Source organism: Alosa sapidissima, chromosome 9, assembly GCF_018492685.1.
Source record: "Alosa sapidissima isolate fAloSap1 chromosome 9, fAloSap1.pri, whole genome shotgun sequence".
Taxonomy (NCBI): Eukaryota; Metazoa; Chordata; class Actinopteri; order Clupeiformes; family Clupeidae; genus Alosa; species Alosa sapidissima.
The window spans coordinates 12,921,833-12,938,905 of record NC_055965.1 but is presented as its reverse complement, the minus strand read 5'-3'; the positions used below and the strand labels follow the sequence as shown (position 1 = coordinate 12,938,905).

The following is a 17,073-nucleotide window of genomic DNA, read 5'->3' as shown; positions in this document are numbered from 1 at the left end:
CAGAAACGTATAAATACTTTTCATCTGCCTTCCTGCCCCCCCCCCCCCCCCACCCTATGCAACTCATCGCATTTACCGATGGGTAAATATCAGACTGTGAGAAAATAGGCTCCCGTATTTCCAGTATAATTTATTTAACGCTCTCTTTTCCTCTGGTGGCTGTTGCCGCTTGTCTCTTTTGCTGGGGGGGAGAAGATGGAGAGATGTGGCGAAGTTCAAAGTCGTGGTTCAAGCCTCCACTGGAAACACTGCATCGGCCGTCTATCAACCGCATCTAGGCCCGCGCGGAGGCGAAAAGATGCTTACACAATTCGTTTCCGTAATGTGGGCGTTTAAGAGAGTTATCATCGTAAAAATCTAAATGGGAAATAAAAAGTGTGGCTCTGATGGCGAAGTTAATGCAGCGAGTCTCAGTTTTATGGCTTTATAAGGCCTTCTTTCATAGATAAACTGCCAGATCGTTTCAATTAGACAATGTGTTAATTGAGTGCAGGTCCTGGGGTAGGATGTGTCAACATTAGTCTGCATCAGCTAGTGCATTATTCTGCATCAACCTTTCATGCATGACACTCTCTGTCACTAGTACTGTGGAGTCAGTCTCAACCCGCTCCATCTCCCTGTGTGTGTGTATGTGTCTGTGTGTGTGTGTGTGTGTACGAAGCAGACATAATGACCAACCTCACTTAAGATTGACCCTCACACACACACACACACACACACACACACACTTCCCTGAAGGCAGTGGTAAAGACCTACACAGCTGCACTGAACTGTCCCACCGGGCCACCTGTGAGTGCAGTTTCCTTCCACTCTCTTATTACCGTAAATGCCGCACCACGCGCCGATCGACTGCGGCGGAATGCGAACTGTCACATTACATGGCTATATTACCGACGGGGACCTCCGCCTCCGCCTAAAGGGAGAAAGCAGGGGGACGCTTATAACGCAAATGGAGATGAAACTAAATCACGTTTGACACTCCGTTATATCAGTCTAATTAACGCGGTGCCGGATCGCGTGATTTGGTCGACACCCTTGTACTTGGAGTAGGATCAGTGCCCAAGCGTATGATTGCACTTCAGTCCCCCAGGCTTGGTTCTCTCTCTTTCTCTTTCTCTCTCTCTCCCCATCTCTCTCTTTCTCTCACTCCCATTCTCTCTCTCCCATTCTCTCTCTCTCTCTCCCTCTCTCTCTCTCTCACACACACACACTCACACACCCTCCCACGCTTAGCTCAACAGCAATGGCACTTCAACAAAATAATAAGCAGTAATGAGAGCCTGAGATTGAGAGGGTACTAACTTTCAAAGGGTCCCCTCATTCAATAAATGGTCCTTCTCTCTCTCTTTCTTTTTCTCTCACTGCTGAGCGACAGATTCGGGTGAACAATGTACAACCCCCCCCCCCCCCACACACACACACACACACTCACACACACTGTTGCTCGCTTTTCAACTTGGATCTACAGTGAAAACCCACCGCCATCCACTGCCACTAAAGACAACCACTGAGACAGCCATCTGACAGACAGACTGACAGAGAGAGGGAGAGGGAGAGGGAGAGAGAGAGAGGAGAGAGGGAGAGAGAGAGAGGGGAGAGGAGAAGAAAGAAGAGTTCAGGACTCAGTAAAAAAAAGGGGAAAGCGAGAGCCTTTGGCAGACCGGCGCCATCTTGGCATGGCGGCCAAGAGTTGAGCACCGGGGGCAAGTGAAGATAAATTCTCCGACGCACTGCGTGGCGTGCTGCCACAGAGTGCCACTTCCTCGCCGGAGAACAAGGGCCTGGGAAAACAAATTTGTAAACACTAATTAGGCTAAGGGTGGGGAAGCAAGCCCCCGTGGATGAGTAAATAATTTATGACATCCACTCACTCACTTTTTCTTTCTCTCTTTTTTCTCTCTCTTTCTCCTTTTGCTCTCTCTCTCTCTCTCTCTCTCTCTCTCTCTCTCTCTCTCTCTCTCTCTCTCCTCTCTCTCTCTCTCTCTAGCAGCTATACCATGCTAGATAAACAAAAAGGGGGGAGAGGGGGAGGGTGCTTGGCTTTGGAGGCCATTAGCATTGCTAAAATTGCAGTAAAGAGCCTGGAGTTTTGTGATAGCAATGGGCAGAACAAGAACACATCTCCATTGGCCTTCCAAACATTATCAGGAACATCCACCACGGGACAGGAATAGTCCGCTAATGCTGCTGTCACTTCCCCCTCTCTCCATTCATCTCTCTCTCTCTCTCTCCATAGGGAAGGAGAGGCAGTTCTATCTCTCTCTATCGCTCTCTCTCTCCATAGTGAAGGAGGGGCAGTTATCTCTCTCTCTCTCTCTCTTTCTTCATAGTGAAGGAGGGGCAGTTCTATCTCTCTTTCTCTCTCTTTCTCCATAGTAAATGAGGGGCAGTTAAATCTCTCTCTCTCTTTCTCCATAGTGAAGGGAGGGGGCAGGTTCTATCTGTCTTGCGCTCTCGCCCCATAGTGGAGTGGGGCAGTTATCTCTCTATCTATCTCCATAGTGAAGGAGACAGCTTTCTCTCTCTCTCTCTCTCTCTCTCTCTCTCTCACACACACACACACACACACACTCCCTCTGTGTTTCTTCACAGTGAAGGATGCAAGGGGCAGTGTGGTCCAGTTCATCTGCATTAGCATTCATATAAAGGATTTGACCCCTCTGGTTAGGTCTCATCGCAACCACTTGCATCAATACTTCCTGGGGAGATAGAGGGCGTCCTGTGAAGCCTCCGTTGAGGACAGGTGTTCGTAAACAATGTCTAACAAATGTGTTACTCTGGCTCAGTTGGTGAAGCAAGGCGCGAACAGCACCAAGCCAGGTGTTAACAGCACCAAGGTCACGGCCCCCGGTACCTGTGGAGGAGCACACGTCGGTCGCTGACAGAAGAAAAAGGATAAGAGTGAGAAAAGGGAGTGGATTTGCAGTATGCACTGTTTCAGAGAATGTAGCTCAGTGGTCTCTAATGGGTCGGACTGTCAAAATGCCAAAATGGTCGCTGGTCTGAATCTCAATGTAGCCACTCCAGAGCGCACATTATTGTGTCCTTGGACAAGGCTCTCCGTCCGCATGGTCTGTCCACTCAGCTGTAAACAGGTGCCAGGGTCAGCTGGGAGGTTAACTGGCATTAAGCTCCACAAAAACTCAGTACAAGCACCGGCAGCCCTATTATCCTCTAATGGCAAGAGAAGGATTAGCTTAACTAACGCTATGCCAGGCAGCTACAGTGCTGCACTCCGGGGCCATGTTCATGAGCCCCCGTGTTCATGAGTCCAGAGTGTAGCACTGTAGCTGCAGCAACTCGAGCTTGGTAGAACCGTTTTATTTTGTTGTTTTTTTCTCGTAGCGACAGCACTCGGCGACTAAATGTAAATGTGGAGCATTCAAATATAGACTTCGGTTATATTAGCTGGCACTAGGTCTTGCTAGAGGACTGACAGTTGGCTGAAACCACACCCTGGATGGGAGCCTGCTGTTGTCTTGCCACTGCATGTTGCCAGAACATGTGTTCCCTTTAAAGATGGAGTCTTGAGATTCTGAAGAAAAGGCATGTTGATTTCTTTATTTGATAGTTTAACAGTCAATCCAGCTGTGCTCCTGAATAAACCTGTCGATTTGATGGAATTGGTTTTTGCTCAGTCTGAGTTTGAAACCCATTTATGTACAGCTAAAGGCCTGTGCATGAATGAACAGTGTTTCCCGCAGCGCGCTGCAGCTTAGGCAGCCGCCTAAGCAACACACGTCTCCCGCCTTAACTGCCGGTACACCTAGTTGTCCAAAACAAAAATAGGCTAAATCATAATTTCATAACTCAAGTAGCTTTCATTATAGAGCTATGCCTGCAACTTTACCAAACAGTATAAAGGTAGCCTACATTAAACCCCATCTCCTTGCCCCGCGCACACACTCAATGGACAGGCCACTCAGCATGCACATTTAATCCAAATAAAACATTCACAATCGTGAAAGCAAGAACACATAGAAGACCACTAGCTAGTACCCAGACTATAACCTGTATAATGTGTGCTGTCATGAATATCATAAATTCAGTATTTTCTCATTTTGTATCAGTAGTTTATATATCAAATGATACAACTGTATTAATATATTAGGCTATAGGCCTATACAATTTGTATGTGTAAATGTAGCCTATATTCAGTGTTCAAGTCAGTACAGTTTAATACAGGTTTCAAATATTCTAATTTAGTGATCCAAATTAATAAAATTATTTTTTTCCAAAAGGAGGTTTTCAAGGTACAGTATCGAACTGTAGGTCAACAATTTTGATAGATACTGAATCGTGAGTTTGGTGATTCGTTAGCCCTATTAAATGTAGCACAGAGTCTGTAGTCTATCGCACTACGCCCACGCCCCCACCCCCGGTCTGACGGCAAACCCCACCCTACCACCTTAACTAACAAATTTTCTGCGGGATACCCTGAACACCATACACAGAGGACACACACACACACACACACACACACACACACGTTCCTCTGTGAAGTTGGCATTAAAACACACTCGACCAGCCATGGTGCCTTCATGCAAATTGGAAAATGTGATTTCTCTTTCATTGAGCGAGCTACTTCAAAAGAACGTTGAGCCCATGGAGCTCCATAAATAAAAAACATCAAAACATGGAAAACGCCATTGATCAGGCCCGGAAAGAATCAGATACCACAAATACACACACGCACGCACACACACACACACACACACACACACACACACACACACAGCCCTCCCATAAAGTCATAAATATGGAAATATTCACATGGTGTACAAGCTGAAACACCTGGGGGTTTGAAATCCAGTGCGATGCCAGAGATATGACTGAAAATAGGATATGTGATAATGCCTCCTGATACAAGGGGTATTACTCATAAACAGCTTAGATAAACGTCAGCAGTGTGCCCGGGGGAACGCTACAAGTAACACACACAGACAACAAAACCCAGGCAAAGAGGCACAAAGAAGACATGGCGGGATTCACATTAATCTCTGATAGATTGGAGAAGAGAAGAGATGAGAAGAGAGGAGAAGAGAGGAGAGGAGCAAAGAGAAAAGAGGAGAGAAGAGAAGAGATGAGAAGAAAGGAGAGGAGCAAAGAGAAAAGAGGAGAGAAGAGAAGAGATGAGAAGAAAGGAGAGGAGCAAAGAGAAAAGAGGAGAGAAGAGAAGAGATGAGAAGAAAGGAGAAGAGATGAGAAGAGAGGAGAGAATGGAAAAGAGGAGAGAAGAGAATAGAAGATAAAAAAAAGAGAAGAGAAAAGAACAGAAGGGAAGAGGAGAGAAGGGAAGAGGAGAGAAGGGAAGAGAAGAGGAGAGAAGGGAAGAGAAGAGAAGAGAAGAGAAGAGGAGAGAAGAGGAGAGAAGGGAAGAGAAGAGAAGAGAAGGGAAGAGAAGAGAAGAGAAGAGAAGAGGAGAGAAGAGGAGAGAAGGGAAGAGAAGAGAAGAGAAGAGAAGAGAAGAGAGTGGATGGGAAGGGAAGAGAAGAATGTAAAGAACAAAATGGAAGAACACAAAAAAAGAAGAGAGAGGAGTGGGGGAAAGGCCTGTCAGTTGGCTTAACACAACAGGGAAAAGGTCAGTAAGGCATCACACAGAGCATACTACAGAGAGGGAGAGAGAGAGAATGAGAGAGAGAGGGAGAGAGAGAGAGAGAGAGAGAGAGAGAGAGAGAGAGATGCACTTGCATGTTCACACACTCACACCCAGACACAGCCAGGCAGCAGCTCAGGGGGACATTCCACACTGGTCATTCTGGATGGAGGACACACAGTGGCTCCCAATTAGCACTGGCTACTACATGCCAGGGCACAACGAGAAACCTTGTCCTGTCACCAACCCAACACCCCCACCCCCTCCACACACACACACACACACACACACAAACATACAAACACACATACACACACACACACACACACACACACACACACACATACACACACACAGCCCCTGCCATGATCCAGATCCACACTGTCCTCTTTTCATTGGAACAGGGTCCTTCAGCCATCCATTCATTCAACCCATAAAAGAAATCAGAAGCAAAAGCCTCCAAACGATGACACTGGGTAACCAGGACAGGGAGGGCGGTGTGTGTGTGCGTGTTGTGTGTTGGGGGGGGGGGGGGGCTTTGAGGGTACTCTGGGTAAGACGGTTGTAGGCCGCATAGTCCATCCAGCCCTCAGCCAAGGGGCAAAATATCTCAACACGAATGTCCGTCTCTGCCATGTTTACTGAAGGCTCACTGCTGTCCAGGGGCTGCCCATGGACACGTAGGCAGCTGCACAGACAATAACCTCACGCTGGAAACTACTGTGGCAGTCATGGAAGTAGGGGTTGGAGAAAAAGAGAGAACAAGTTCATCCAGCTCGGACTAATCTGTTCAGACAAGGACTGTGCTAACCATTTGTTTCTTCCACTCCCCCCCACCCGCCGCCACACACACACACCCCGCCCTTCCAAAAACAGCACTACTAAGACACAACGCCTCACGACAACATCAAATTAGCCATGTAAATGATGTGGTGAGGGCTTGCTGGCTTTTTTATGTTGAGTGGGGAGTATGGTTAATTGTGTCATTTTTTTTTCTGCCATATGCATGAGACTTTCATGCCATGGACCAGCAGGAAAGAAGCTGGGGGTTTTCTTGTTTTTATACGCCAAAAGGGATCAAAAAGACCACATAAAGATCAAACCAGTGCTCTCAATGTTGCTCCCTCCCCTCCTCTGCTAAAATAGACAATCAGGTGTGAATTTATACGGCTCACATTGTGATACTAGGAGAGACAGAGGAAGAATCATGACATTGTGAATGAGGCTCTGGAATACCAAACGCCTCCGGGATAGACACCTTGTTCAGATTGCTCTTGTCAGCAGGGTTTGTTAAAAATCCAGCAGCAACAGCAGTTCCTTCATATAACAAATCAAACCAAAGAGGGGAGTTTTCCCACATTTTACACAATTTACACTATTCTTAATGTGGCAAATAACACTGTCATCACTTTAATTATAAACAATGAACCCTTTCGTGTGTGATCATTAATTTATCCCAGACTAGTGCACGGCGCATCAACAAGCTTGGCACTTTCTCTCACAAAATTGTCCTCGGATGGCACTGATGCGGTCCTATTCTTGTAGAGAAAGCACGTTTAATCCCTCTCGCCCGGAGCAGACGCACAGAAACCGCAGAAGAGTTCATTACTCAATGATACATACTCCCGTATATGCGCCTACTGTACACCACCTTTTGGAGCATGTGTGTAAGTGCAGCCGTAGCTTGCGCTGCTGCTGTTAGGAGCGACTTATTTGAGAGGGGTAGGGGGTATTTACCCCTAAACATTCTACACGTTGCTCCTTAGACCTCGGCAAATTGACCAATAACTGATGTATTGAAAAACTGATGTAATCTCATAATAATGATTCGGGGAAAAGTAGCACTCGTTTCCCCAAACTCCACGACAACCCTTTAGTTGTTTAATAAAGCAATACGCGTTCATAAACTGAATGCAGTGAGCATGTATTTAGTACAACATTTGCAGAGGGTTGTTAAACTGCGACTATGAAATTAAATCTGACAAAATAATCAGACACGTATCGAACATTAGTTCTACTTGACAACTGGTCTTACTTTAGAAATAGATATTCATGTTGCCGGCTGCAGAGCGTGGCATCCTACAAACACAGTGTAAAAAATGGTAGTCGCTTGGCACCACTGTGCACATCATTTAAGGATCTCCCTTTTCGAGTGAATTTGGGAGACAAATCTAAAGCGCTCCCAGATGGACTAGACTGCGAGCTGCCTAGCCTATCTACTTCCATGGCTTTATTGGCCAGAACGCGGAGCGCCACTGAATGCACCTGTTACTATTGGAATGAAATCACAGACGCGGCGAATCATCCAGTAAGCGTTTCACAGACCAGAGCTAGTGACAAGCTCGGATAAAATTGTCATTAAATTACACTGAAAGAGCGCCCTGCCGTGTTAAATTCACACCCATGTGAAAGTAAAGAAATAGTATGACTTACGCTGCTATTTTGCCCAGACCAATACACGACAGCGTGGTTGTGGGCAGAGTCTCCAGTTAGAGCAAAAGTGCTGCTTGTTAGTTTCGGCTCGTCTTGCTTGGTGTTGGTTACTTTAGCTTCATCCCTGTTCCACCGGGGTTCGGACCTCCGTTTTTGCTCGTCCAAAAGCGGGCCGGGGATCTTCCTTTTGGTCGATGAGTCACTGAACATTCGGTCGCCTTCGCTGGTCCACGCGCCTTCAGTGAATTCAAAGGGCTCCGGTTCGCTTCGTTTGGCCCTAAAAAATGTCGCATCCCCTTTCTCCACTTTGTGAAATTCGGATCCTCCATCGGAGATATTCGGCATTCCCAAATCAAATTCTTCGCTTTTAGTACCCAGAACTGAAGCTTCCGAGGAGACTTTCGTGTTGTCTCCGTATCGTTCAAAATCTTTCTGAAATGTAGCTACATCCACAGGACTAGTGCCAGTTTGTTCGGCGAATACTCCAATATTTTTGTCAAAAACTCTCGGCTCCGGTCCGGCATGTGTCGGAGGATTCCCAGTCCCTGCCGGAACGGTGCGCATATCCAGATGTACATCCTTTCGGTTAACTCGCAACGGCGACGGGCAAGATTCACAAGATATATCTGCCCGGGTCGTTATTATAATATTAGCGGATATGATAAAACATACAGATAAAATTAAATTGAAGACGTGTAACAAACCAGAACCCGTCTCCATAGCTGGCAGCGAAAAAGGGAATATTTCCCCTTCAAGGACCAGGCAAGTCCCTCACGCGAAGTGGTGAAATTGTTACTGCGGCCCGATCGTCTGGGTTTTTACAAAAGTGCTCTTCAGCTAAACTGTGCACGTTCAGGGATCTGTTCAAGTAAGCCACCACATAGGGGAGGAGCTGAATCCAAGCCAAGCTGCGTCCGGAGAGTGAGAGAGGGATAGAAAAGGAGAGATGGAGAGGGAGAGATATGGGAGGACCCGCGTGGGAGCGTTGACTTCTGTTTATTATAAAACATAATGCCTCATTTCAGTGCACTGTTAACGCAATGGCAAAAATAACTACTTGCAGTTGTTGTCAGTAAAGTAATAGCCTAAACGGATAAAATATTACTGCATATTTCTAGTGATTGGTCAGAATACTGCCAGGTGAAGAATACAGCTTGCAGATTAAACAAAAAGTCTAAGCACAGAGTTACTTTTATATTCGTCTAACGGACGCACAAGTTACAAGCAAATGTGAAATGCCAGGCTCTAAAGTTCAGTCTAATTCCAGTGCGTTTTAATAGCCTGAACACTAGTTGTGTGGCGCATCTGGCCTTTGATCGTCGGAGCGCGAGGGTAGCTACTGAACGTCAGCTCTGAGGATGCGCGTGTGCTAGTGACACAGCTATGGCCCGCTGCTCAGGTGGCACGAGCAGAGTCGACATGCTGCTGCACTGAAGACAGGGGCAGCCGCGAGACAGTTAGATACATCTGACGACAGGCAGTGGAACAAGCCCACAAAATTCTGTGCGCACTGTCTGGGGGAGGGAGGGGGGTGGGGTCCGATGCAAAGTGCGAGTTCTGATGCCCATGTCATTAAATATGACAGTGGCATCAGTGGTTTCATATTGAAACTGCCATTCGTTTTCGACGCTCATTAACCGACATGCCTTGGCCAATATCGAATGACACATATCAGACCAATGTAGTTGGTAAAATAAAAGATAACAACACAAGTATTCAGTTGAAACATTGTAGGTCAAGTGCCAAATGGAACTCCCGGGATGAATTTGGTACGGACACCACAACCCCAAGCAGGCCACGCCCAGATCACCTTTACACATTGACATGGCGTCGTGCCATTCTGGGCTCTTTGGTTTAATTTGCGTAATGCCCCATAGCCCAGGGCTACCCACTTGATCTTGGTCGTCTGAACAACTTTAGACCGAGGCTGTTATTTAGGGCAGACTGTCAGTGGATCCACAGGTTTGTGGCCTACTCTGTCAAGGAAAAACAGGGTAAGATAGTATTGATTATTGCAGTGGACTTAGAGGCTATGATTTACAGACCCGTTCAAATTAGCGGAGGAATAGATTTCTCTGCGGTCTGCCGCGGTCTAGACAGCTTCCCCTACAGGCTGCGGCGGGTTGCCCATTACGGCCAGCCCGAAGTGATTGAAATGTTTGGGGGAATTGAATTCTAGCAGCTGGTATTTCTATCTCAGTCTCACTGTTAGCCCGGGCAATCTCTGCAGTACTCAAAAAAGTGGAAGAGAAAAACAGTCAAGTCGACAGTGATTTATCCACTGATGGATCACATTGTATGCCAAACTAATATCAAAATATTGCGTTATTTATGGCCTGGTGCACTTTTAATTATTTTTTTTAACGACCCCATGTTTAAATCTCTTTTCTGCAACAATGCCATCCATCAAATATTCGCGCTGACGGATGGCATCGTCGTCTGAGCCATAAATGTTTTTGACTGTAACCTCAATATTCATCAAGAGGAGCTAGAACAAAAGTCCTCTAAGAAGACTGTTGACCCCCTGCTGCGGTTGGATCCGCCCGTTCTCTCTACAGTGTCGCTTCCCCAAATCAAGTCCCTTCCTCGCTTAACCACCGACAGCAAAGCGAGTGCAGGTGATCCAATATTGTGTAGCTATTATTCCCACAGTAATTGATGGGGGTCGACGGCTCGACCTTTTCGTCATTACTTAAATTAATTTTGCATGCGACTCGAGCTTGACAGTCGAAGCCGGTGCGGGGAGGGGAATTTGTGGCACTCTCTCCGCGGGGGTAAGCCGGTGTAGCCTTGTGGGAAACCGCGGAGCTCAAAATGAGGTTTGTGGGCTACTAGCGGGAGCTCTGTTTAAGTTTAATGGATGGGTGCAGAGGTAACCTCGGCACACAGCCTTAGCTGAATAAAGCGGTCATGATATACTGGAGGCGTAGAGAGCACAGGTTAACGATGCAGCTGACAAGTTTTCTCCGTTAGGTCAGGCCACAAACAACTGCAACTGGCGCGAGGTTTCTGGATGTCATATGAAGCGTCAGTCGGCACAAACTAAGCAATCATAAATGTGAAATGAAATTTCCGTCTACCGCTGGCAGAAAGCATCAAGAGCTTTTAAGTGTTGCCCATTATGAACATCATTAACATTTCAGTTGGAGATGATTGTTGATAAATGCAAATGCCACTGCTCATGGACAATCTAAGCCATGCTGCAACGAATCTTAATTTGTGATTTTTTTGTTATTATTATTATTATTATTATTATTTTTAACCTATTTTCATTCCTGTCAGGTATGTGGCCAGTGATGAAACACTTGGTGCTTTGATTTTCAGCACCATATTTATAAGATGTTTCCATACAATTCATGATGCAGCCGTCAGGTAATTACTTAATGGCCTGGTTACATGATTAATGAACAGGTGCCAGAGAATGTTGACAGCATATGTGTTCATGTATTATAAATTATGTAAATTAGCATGCATGTTTTGAACTATAGGCCGACCTGACAAATGCGTTACATTTACGATACTGCAAATAAATGATGATATAAAAGTTGACATAAGTTACCTGTTTATTTGGTTGTTTCCTAACACAGATCGGAAGACTGGAGCATCAAACAAATTGATTGTCTTAAAGAAGGCCCCTTGGAAGTGTGCTAGACCAACACAGTTTTTACAATTGAGGTGACTTTTTTTTTTTTTTTTTTTTTTTTTGGGGGGAGGGGTATTTTTTATGCCTTTAATGTGACAGGATAGTGGAGAGTGACAGGAAGTGAGTGGGAGAGAGAGTCGGGGTCCAGAAAGGACCCCGGGGGCGTGAATCGAACCAGGGTCGCCGGCATATGGTGCAGGTGCCCCAGCCAGTTGCGCCACGGCTGAGGCCAATTGAGGTGACTTTTGAGGTGGCATTTTTACAGCATGAGGAAAGGTATTTATTCATATTTGACAGGGGGAAATAATCTGTATTGAATTATGAATTATGAATTAATACATAATGTCAGTAGGTCCAAAGGCATTAATTGAAACATCTGTTGCATTAACTTTACTTGATTAACTTGTTATTTTTCAAAACAACATCTAGTTTGACACAACATCTCAATTGCTCAATCTCTATATTTGTTTCCTTTGTGAGAATTATATTGTAGAAGTCAATTAAATCTAGGACTGCAGTTGGTCTAGAATTATTGAAGAAATACAAAGCACTTTTGCTATGTTAATTCTGTGACTCTCACCTCCAGCAAATGCCATGGGAAGAACGTGCTTGATTGAATGATGGCCTGTGTGAGTGAACCACATTTCACTAAAAAAATGCTCTGCATATTCAAATAGATGTTCCACTGCTTGATGAAGTGAAGCAGTGAGGAGTGCAGTGAGTTACAGAAAATGAAATTGACACCATACAGCACTGAGCTTGTTGAATATCATCTAAACCAATCACACACACATGGGGTAGAGGCAGTGTGTATTTAGTCCATATTAGTTTGATTTGTAAACTCTTCTTGCAACTCGCCAGCACTCAAAGCAACAGTGTGCAGGTTTTCCCTTTTTTTGAGACATACACAGGAGAACTGTTGCATTGCTTGTGCTGTGTAGATGGGATTGCCAGTGGCCAATCAACAACCAAGCTTTACAACCTCGAACGTGCGTTTATTTTCGGATAATCTAATGGAGTTATTATCGTATCGTATTCGTAAACTCTTCCTAATGCAGCTCACCATCAGGTAGGCTGGTGGCAGTTGCGAACATGCCACATGTTGTACCCAGGATGTATAAAGGCCTCGCTTTGAGGTACAACATGTGCTGCCAGTAGCTTGAATGCTCAACCAAGTTGATTTGTAAGCATAGTTGAAATGCACATCCTTTACATCTCCAAAGACTTTTGTAAGACACGTTTGTGTGAAGTAGCTTCTGAAACTTCTTTTTGACTCTGTCTCGACACTGGGCTATTCACAAGCTCAGAGAAGCTAATCAATGACCGCCTCAAGGATGCCAGTCAGATTAGAGAAGAGCTGGAGGGGTCTGGACAGAGCTGTCGACGGGACTCAGTGGTAGACAGATTTGCTCAGACTTCAGCGACTAGAACCTTGTACACAACACCTGACCTTCAAATGTGTCTATAAGGTGAACGGTGCTCAAGTGGACAGTCCTAAAAGTGTAAGTGGACACCAAAAGACACCGTGGTCTAAACACTTGACCTCATATCTTTCATATACATTTATTAATTTATCAGATGCTTTCATCCAAAGCGAATTACATATGTCCGTTATATTATAAGGGCCATTCTCCCCCAGAGCAACTCGGGGTTAAGTGTTCAAGGGTGGAACGGTGGAACGGTGGAAGCCATGAATTTAACTTTTCGGGCTATTGCATGCTAGCCCTGCATAGCTAGCCACTACGCTAACACCGCTCCTTTCACACTGAAAATGCTACTGCTGAGGAACAACACAGATTTCTGTTGGACATGACAAAGACAGTAACTCAATCTAAGCAGTCTGGGCCCAGTTTCCCGATAACGACGGAGACACGCTCTTACAAGGGTTTTCTGCGATTCATCTTACGATCGTTCGTTTGGTTTTTCCGACTGTTTCCCGAACATGCTCGTAGCGTGAACGCGCGTGCACTGCTCTTAAGATGCTCTTAAGGGGAGCTGTCCACGTTAATAGTTCTGAAATTTCCTCTAATTTGACGGTGATGTCAGGTGACTGTACGTCACAGCTATAGGCCTACCGTTTAAACTTCGGATCTACACATTAATTCACATCAATACGAAAATAGAAACACTTTGACATCTGCATGTAAGCATCCCAAGTAGGTTATATACCACACAGAGACGTAAATAATTGTAATTATTTTAAGATTAGATTGTTGCACCATATAATTTTTCGCGGTGTCACTTAAGAACACGTTTGAAAATAAGAAAGAAGTCGAGTAAGAGGAAATGTGTAGGCTTAGATTTTAATGCAGTAGGCCACATTAACCACATGTTGCTTTCTCTGCTTTTTACCTCATAGGCCTAATAAAATATTCACTTAGCAAAGATAATGTCAAACTATTCTGGCAACGTCTCGTTTCATAACTTGATTGCATTTTTGTCCGCTTTTCATGACATTATCATGACCATTAAATGTAGGCTATTTTGCACGCTAAAATCTGATTCATCACAGGTAAACACAATAAAGAATGGGAACGTAAATTGGATTATGTATTCTAAGTTGTAATTCCTCTATATGTCCTGTTGGTGACCTCAGTGAGAAGTACTGTTAAGACGCTCTTAGTCGGTAACGAGTACTCTGGAGCACTCGTAGATCTACGAATGTTTTCACGACGCTCTTAAGCTACGATGGCTTCGGGAAACAGTCGGCAAATCTTAAGACGTTCGTAAGAGGGACTTTACGACGCTCTTAGGCTTAAGATGCTTTCGGGGAACTGGGCCCTGGTCAGTAATAGCTCTGGCTATATACACCTTGAGCACAGGTATAAATGGTAATATGTCTGAGCTGTCTTTGTGTGATCGGCCAAGATAAATTTACGAGGTTTGGCTTATTATAGCTTCAGTTAGAAGCCAGTGCCTCTCACCAGCATGCTCTTAATTCAACAGGAGTAATGTTAGTGTTCATAAATCAATGAAGGGAGATAAAAAAGACTTATGTCTTTTAAATTCGTCTCCCAAGGTTTACCGGAGCACTTCTAAATTTCATCATTTTTCCACATTTTAGTGGATACACCCAGAAGAGGAGTGAATCCCACCTTCACAGACTCCGCCGCACTACAGTATAAAGGGAGATAAGCCCATTTGAAATGCTACGGCTCTGCGTGATCCACAATTACAGAGTACGTTGGTGTAATACAAAGGCCTGGGGGAGTCAATGGGTGGTGCCCGATTAGGACATGTGAGGATCGGTTTGGTAATGAGAGCTTGTAGCAATGCTACTGCCTCACCACAGGCGAGTACCTGCACCCCCAGTTAGGGCTTTTGATCTTCAGAGCTTTATATACTGTATATATATATATATATATATATATATATATATATATATATATATGAGATACTTATTAATATGTCATATGACTGAGCAGAGCATTAAGGCAGAAACAAAGACTCGATTAGAGTATCTAATTTTCGCCAAGAGCAATGACAGACAAACTGCTCTGTTCAATTAATGTGTAAGAAAAGTTGTAATGAGTAACAGTGTTTGTGTGTGTGTGTGTGTGTGTGTTTAAAGAATATATGAACTGTATGGCTGACACTTGACATATGAGCCATTTGACATTTGAGTCCTCTCATGCATTGAACGCGCTAATCGCGTTACATAGGTCAGGAGGTGGCAGATGACTCGCTAACACCGAGAGCATGATTCGCCTTTCTAATCGGATAATGAGAGGCCGCGGCAAACCGCGCCGCTCACACGCTATCCAGCCGCACTCTAATGACTATGACACAAACCACACAGGTCTGTATGTGCTCGGTTATGCCACACCACGCCATGCCGTGCCCACCGAACCCTCCAGTCGCACCCACATCTCCTGCTGTCACCGCTCAACCCTTGTCATCCATCATTGTCAGAAGATGATGAACTCCTGCGAGTGGAGAAGCAGAGCCGGAGGAGTGAATGAAAAGCACTCCATAGAGACTTGTTCTCCAGGGCCAGCGGTTCCTTTAACATTTGCTTGCCTGGCTGTTAAACTGATGATATTGAAGAGGAACATAGAGGTGAGTGTAAGTGATTTTTTTTTTTTTTGCTTGGCCTGCCTAGCTGCATGGGTGGCTGCACACACACACACACACACACACTCACACACACATAGACACTCACTCACACACACACACACACACACACACACACACACACACACACACAAATAGGACACCTGAGGCAAGCCCAATTTAACTAATCAAAAATGAGTTACCTGTTTGCTCTGTTTGGAAAACATCCCAAATTTTGGCAGTCTGAATACAAACTCCACCTCCCTGAGGTAGTAAATGAGAATGTCAATATAGACCATTTATATGTTAATGGCATTGACAGCTCAATCAAGGGGCTTGGAGAATACTACCTGACCAAACCCCTTGAGGGCATTCTAATCATCTTAAAGACATGAGAGTTTATGTGGAGATCTCAGAGTTATGAGACAGGTTTAGATAAGTAAGGGTAATAGGCCATATAAATCATATTTAAATCATATATTTTGCACACATACAGAGAGAGGTAGAGAGAGCAAGCTTTCAATCTCTTTTTAGTTTAAAGGTTGTATCAGCGATTTCAGGCCCAAAAAAGGCCCAAACATAAATTATCACATTCATCTAATCTTTCCTAATGATAGCTGCCTGCCCCATAAGCAGGCCGTCCAAAAAACGTGTCTCTGTAGGCAGCCTAGGCTCCGAGATCTGTACACAAAAAACAATTGCTACCAACAAGGGTTGGCAACTCCTCAAAAGCAAAATAAAGTGTTTCAACCAATAACCGATGAGATGCGTGTTTGGGAGAGTTTTACAGTAATTGCACAGGAGGGAGGGAGAGGGAGTAGCGAGCTAGCACTCTGTTTTGTTTGAACATCAACAGAAGTGACGTATCCCCGCTAACGCTGATACAACCTTTAAGACTAAAGCGCCCGCACATAGCAGCTGATGGAAGTGCGCTGACATTTTTTTGTCACTTTCCTCCCATACACCAGCACCACCACATTTTTCAGCCGACAAACTTCCAATAAAGAATGGATTTCACTGAGCAGCGGCACCCAAAATAGAACCGAGTTGTTGTAATCTACACGGCGTGGTTGTACTGCAAACGATGGAATGGAATGGAATCCAACATGGAAAGCGGAGGCTACCTCACGCATGTCTGCGTCTACTGTAGGTGCAGAGTGGAGGCCTCAAGTCTCTTGCATCTCTCTTCCCAAAACACTGCCAGTCTAAGGAGCAGTACATGTGTGACACCAGCATGGTGCCTGGCCTGCATGCATGCATGTCTCTTGAAGATATCACCAGAACTTCAAAAATAGGTTCACTCTGAATATGTATGCTGTTACCTGTGGTTTAGCAGATAATTTTT

General features: G+C 45.0%; 1 protein-coding gene across 3 annotated transcripts in view; it reads right to left on the bottom strand.

Annotated features, from left to right (window-relative positions):
- sorcs3 (sortilin related VPS10 domain containing receptor 3) overlaps positions 1-8,755 on the bottom strand; it is a 211,801-nt gene extending 203,046 nt beyond the window's left edge. For all 3 annotated transcript variants that reach the window (XM_042105498.1, XM_042105500.1, XM_042105497.1), the window contains exon 1: positions 8,033-8,755. In XM_042105498.1, coding sequence (XP_041961432.1) covers positions 8,033-8,752 — 720 coding nt within the window. In that variant the 5' untranslated portion in view covers positions 8,753-8,755. The remainder of the gene's footprint in view (positions 1-8,032) is intronic.
- Positions 8,756-17,073: the final 8,318 nt, after the last annotated feature.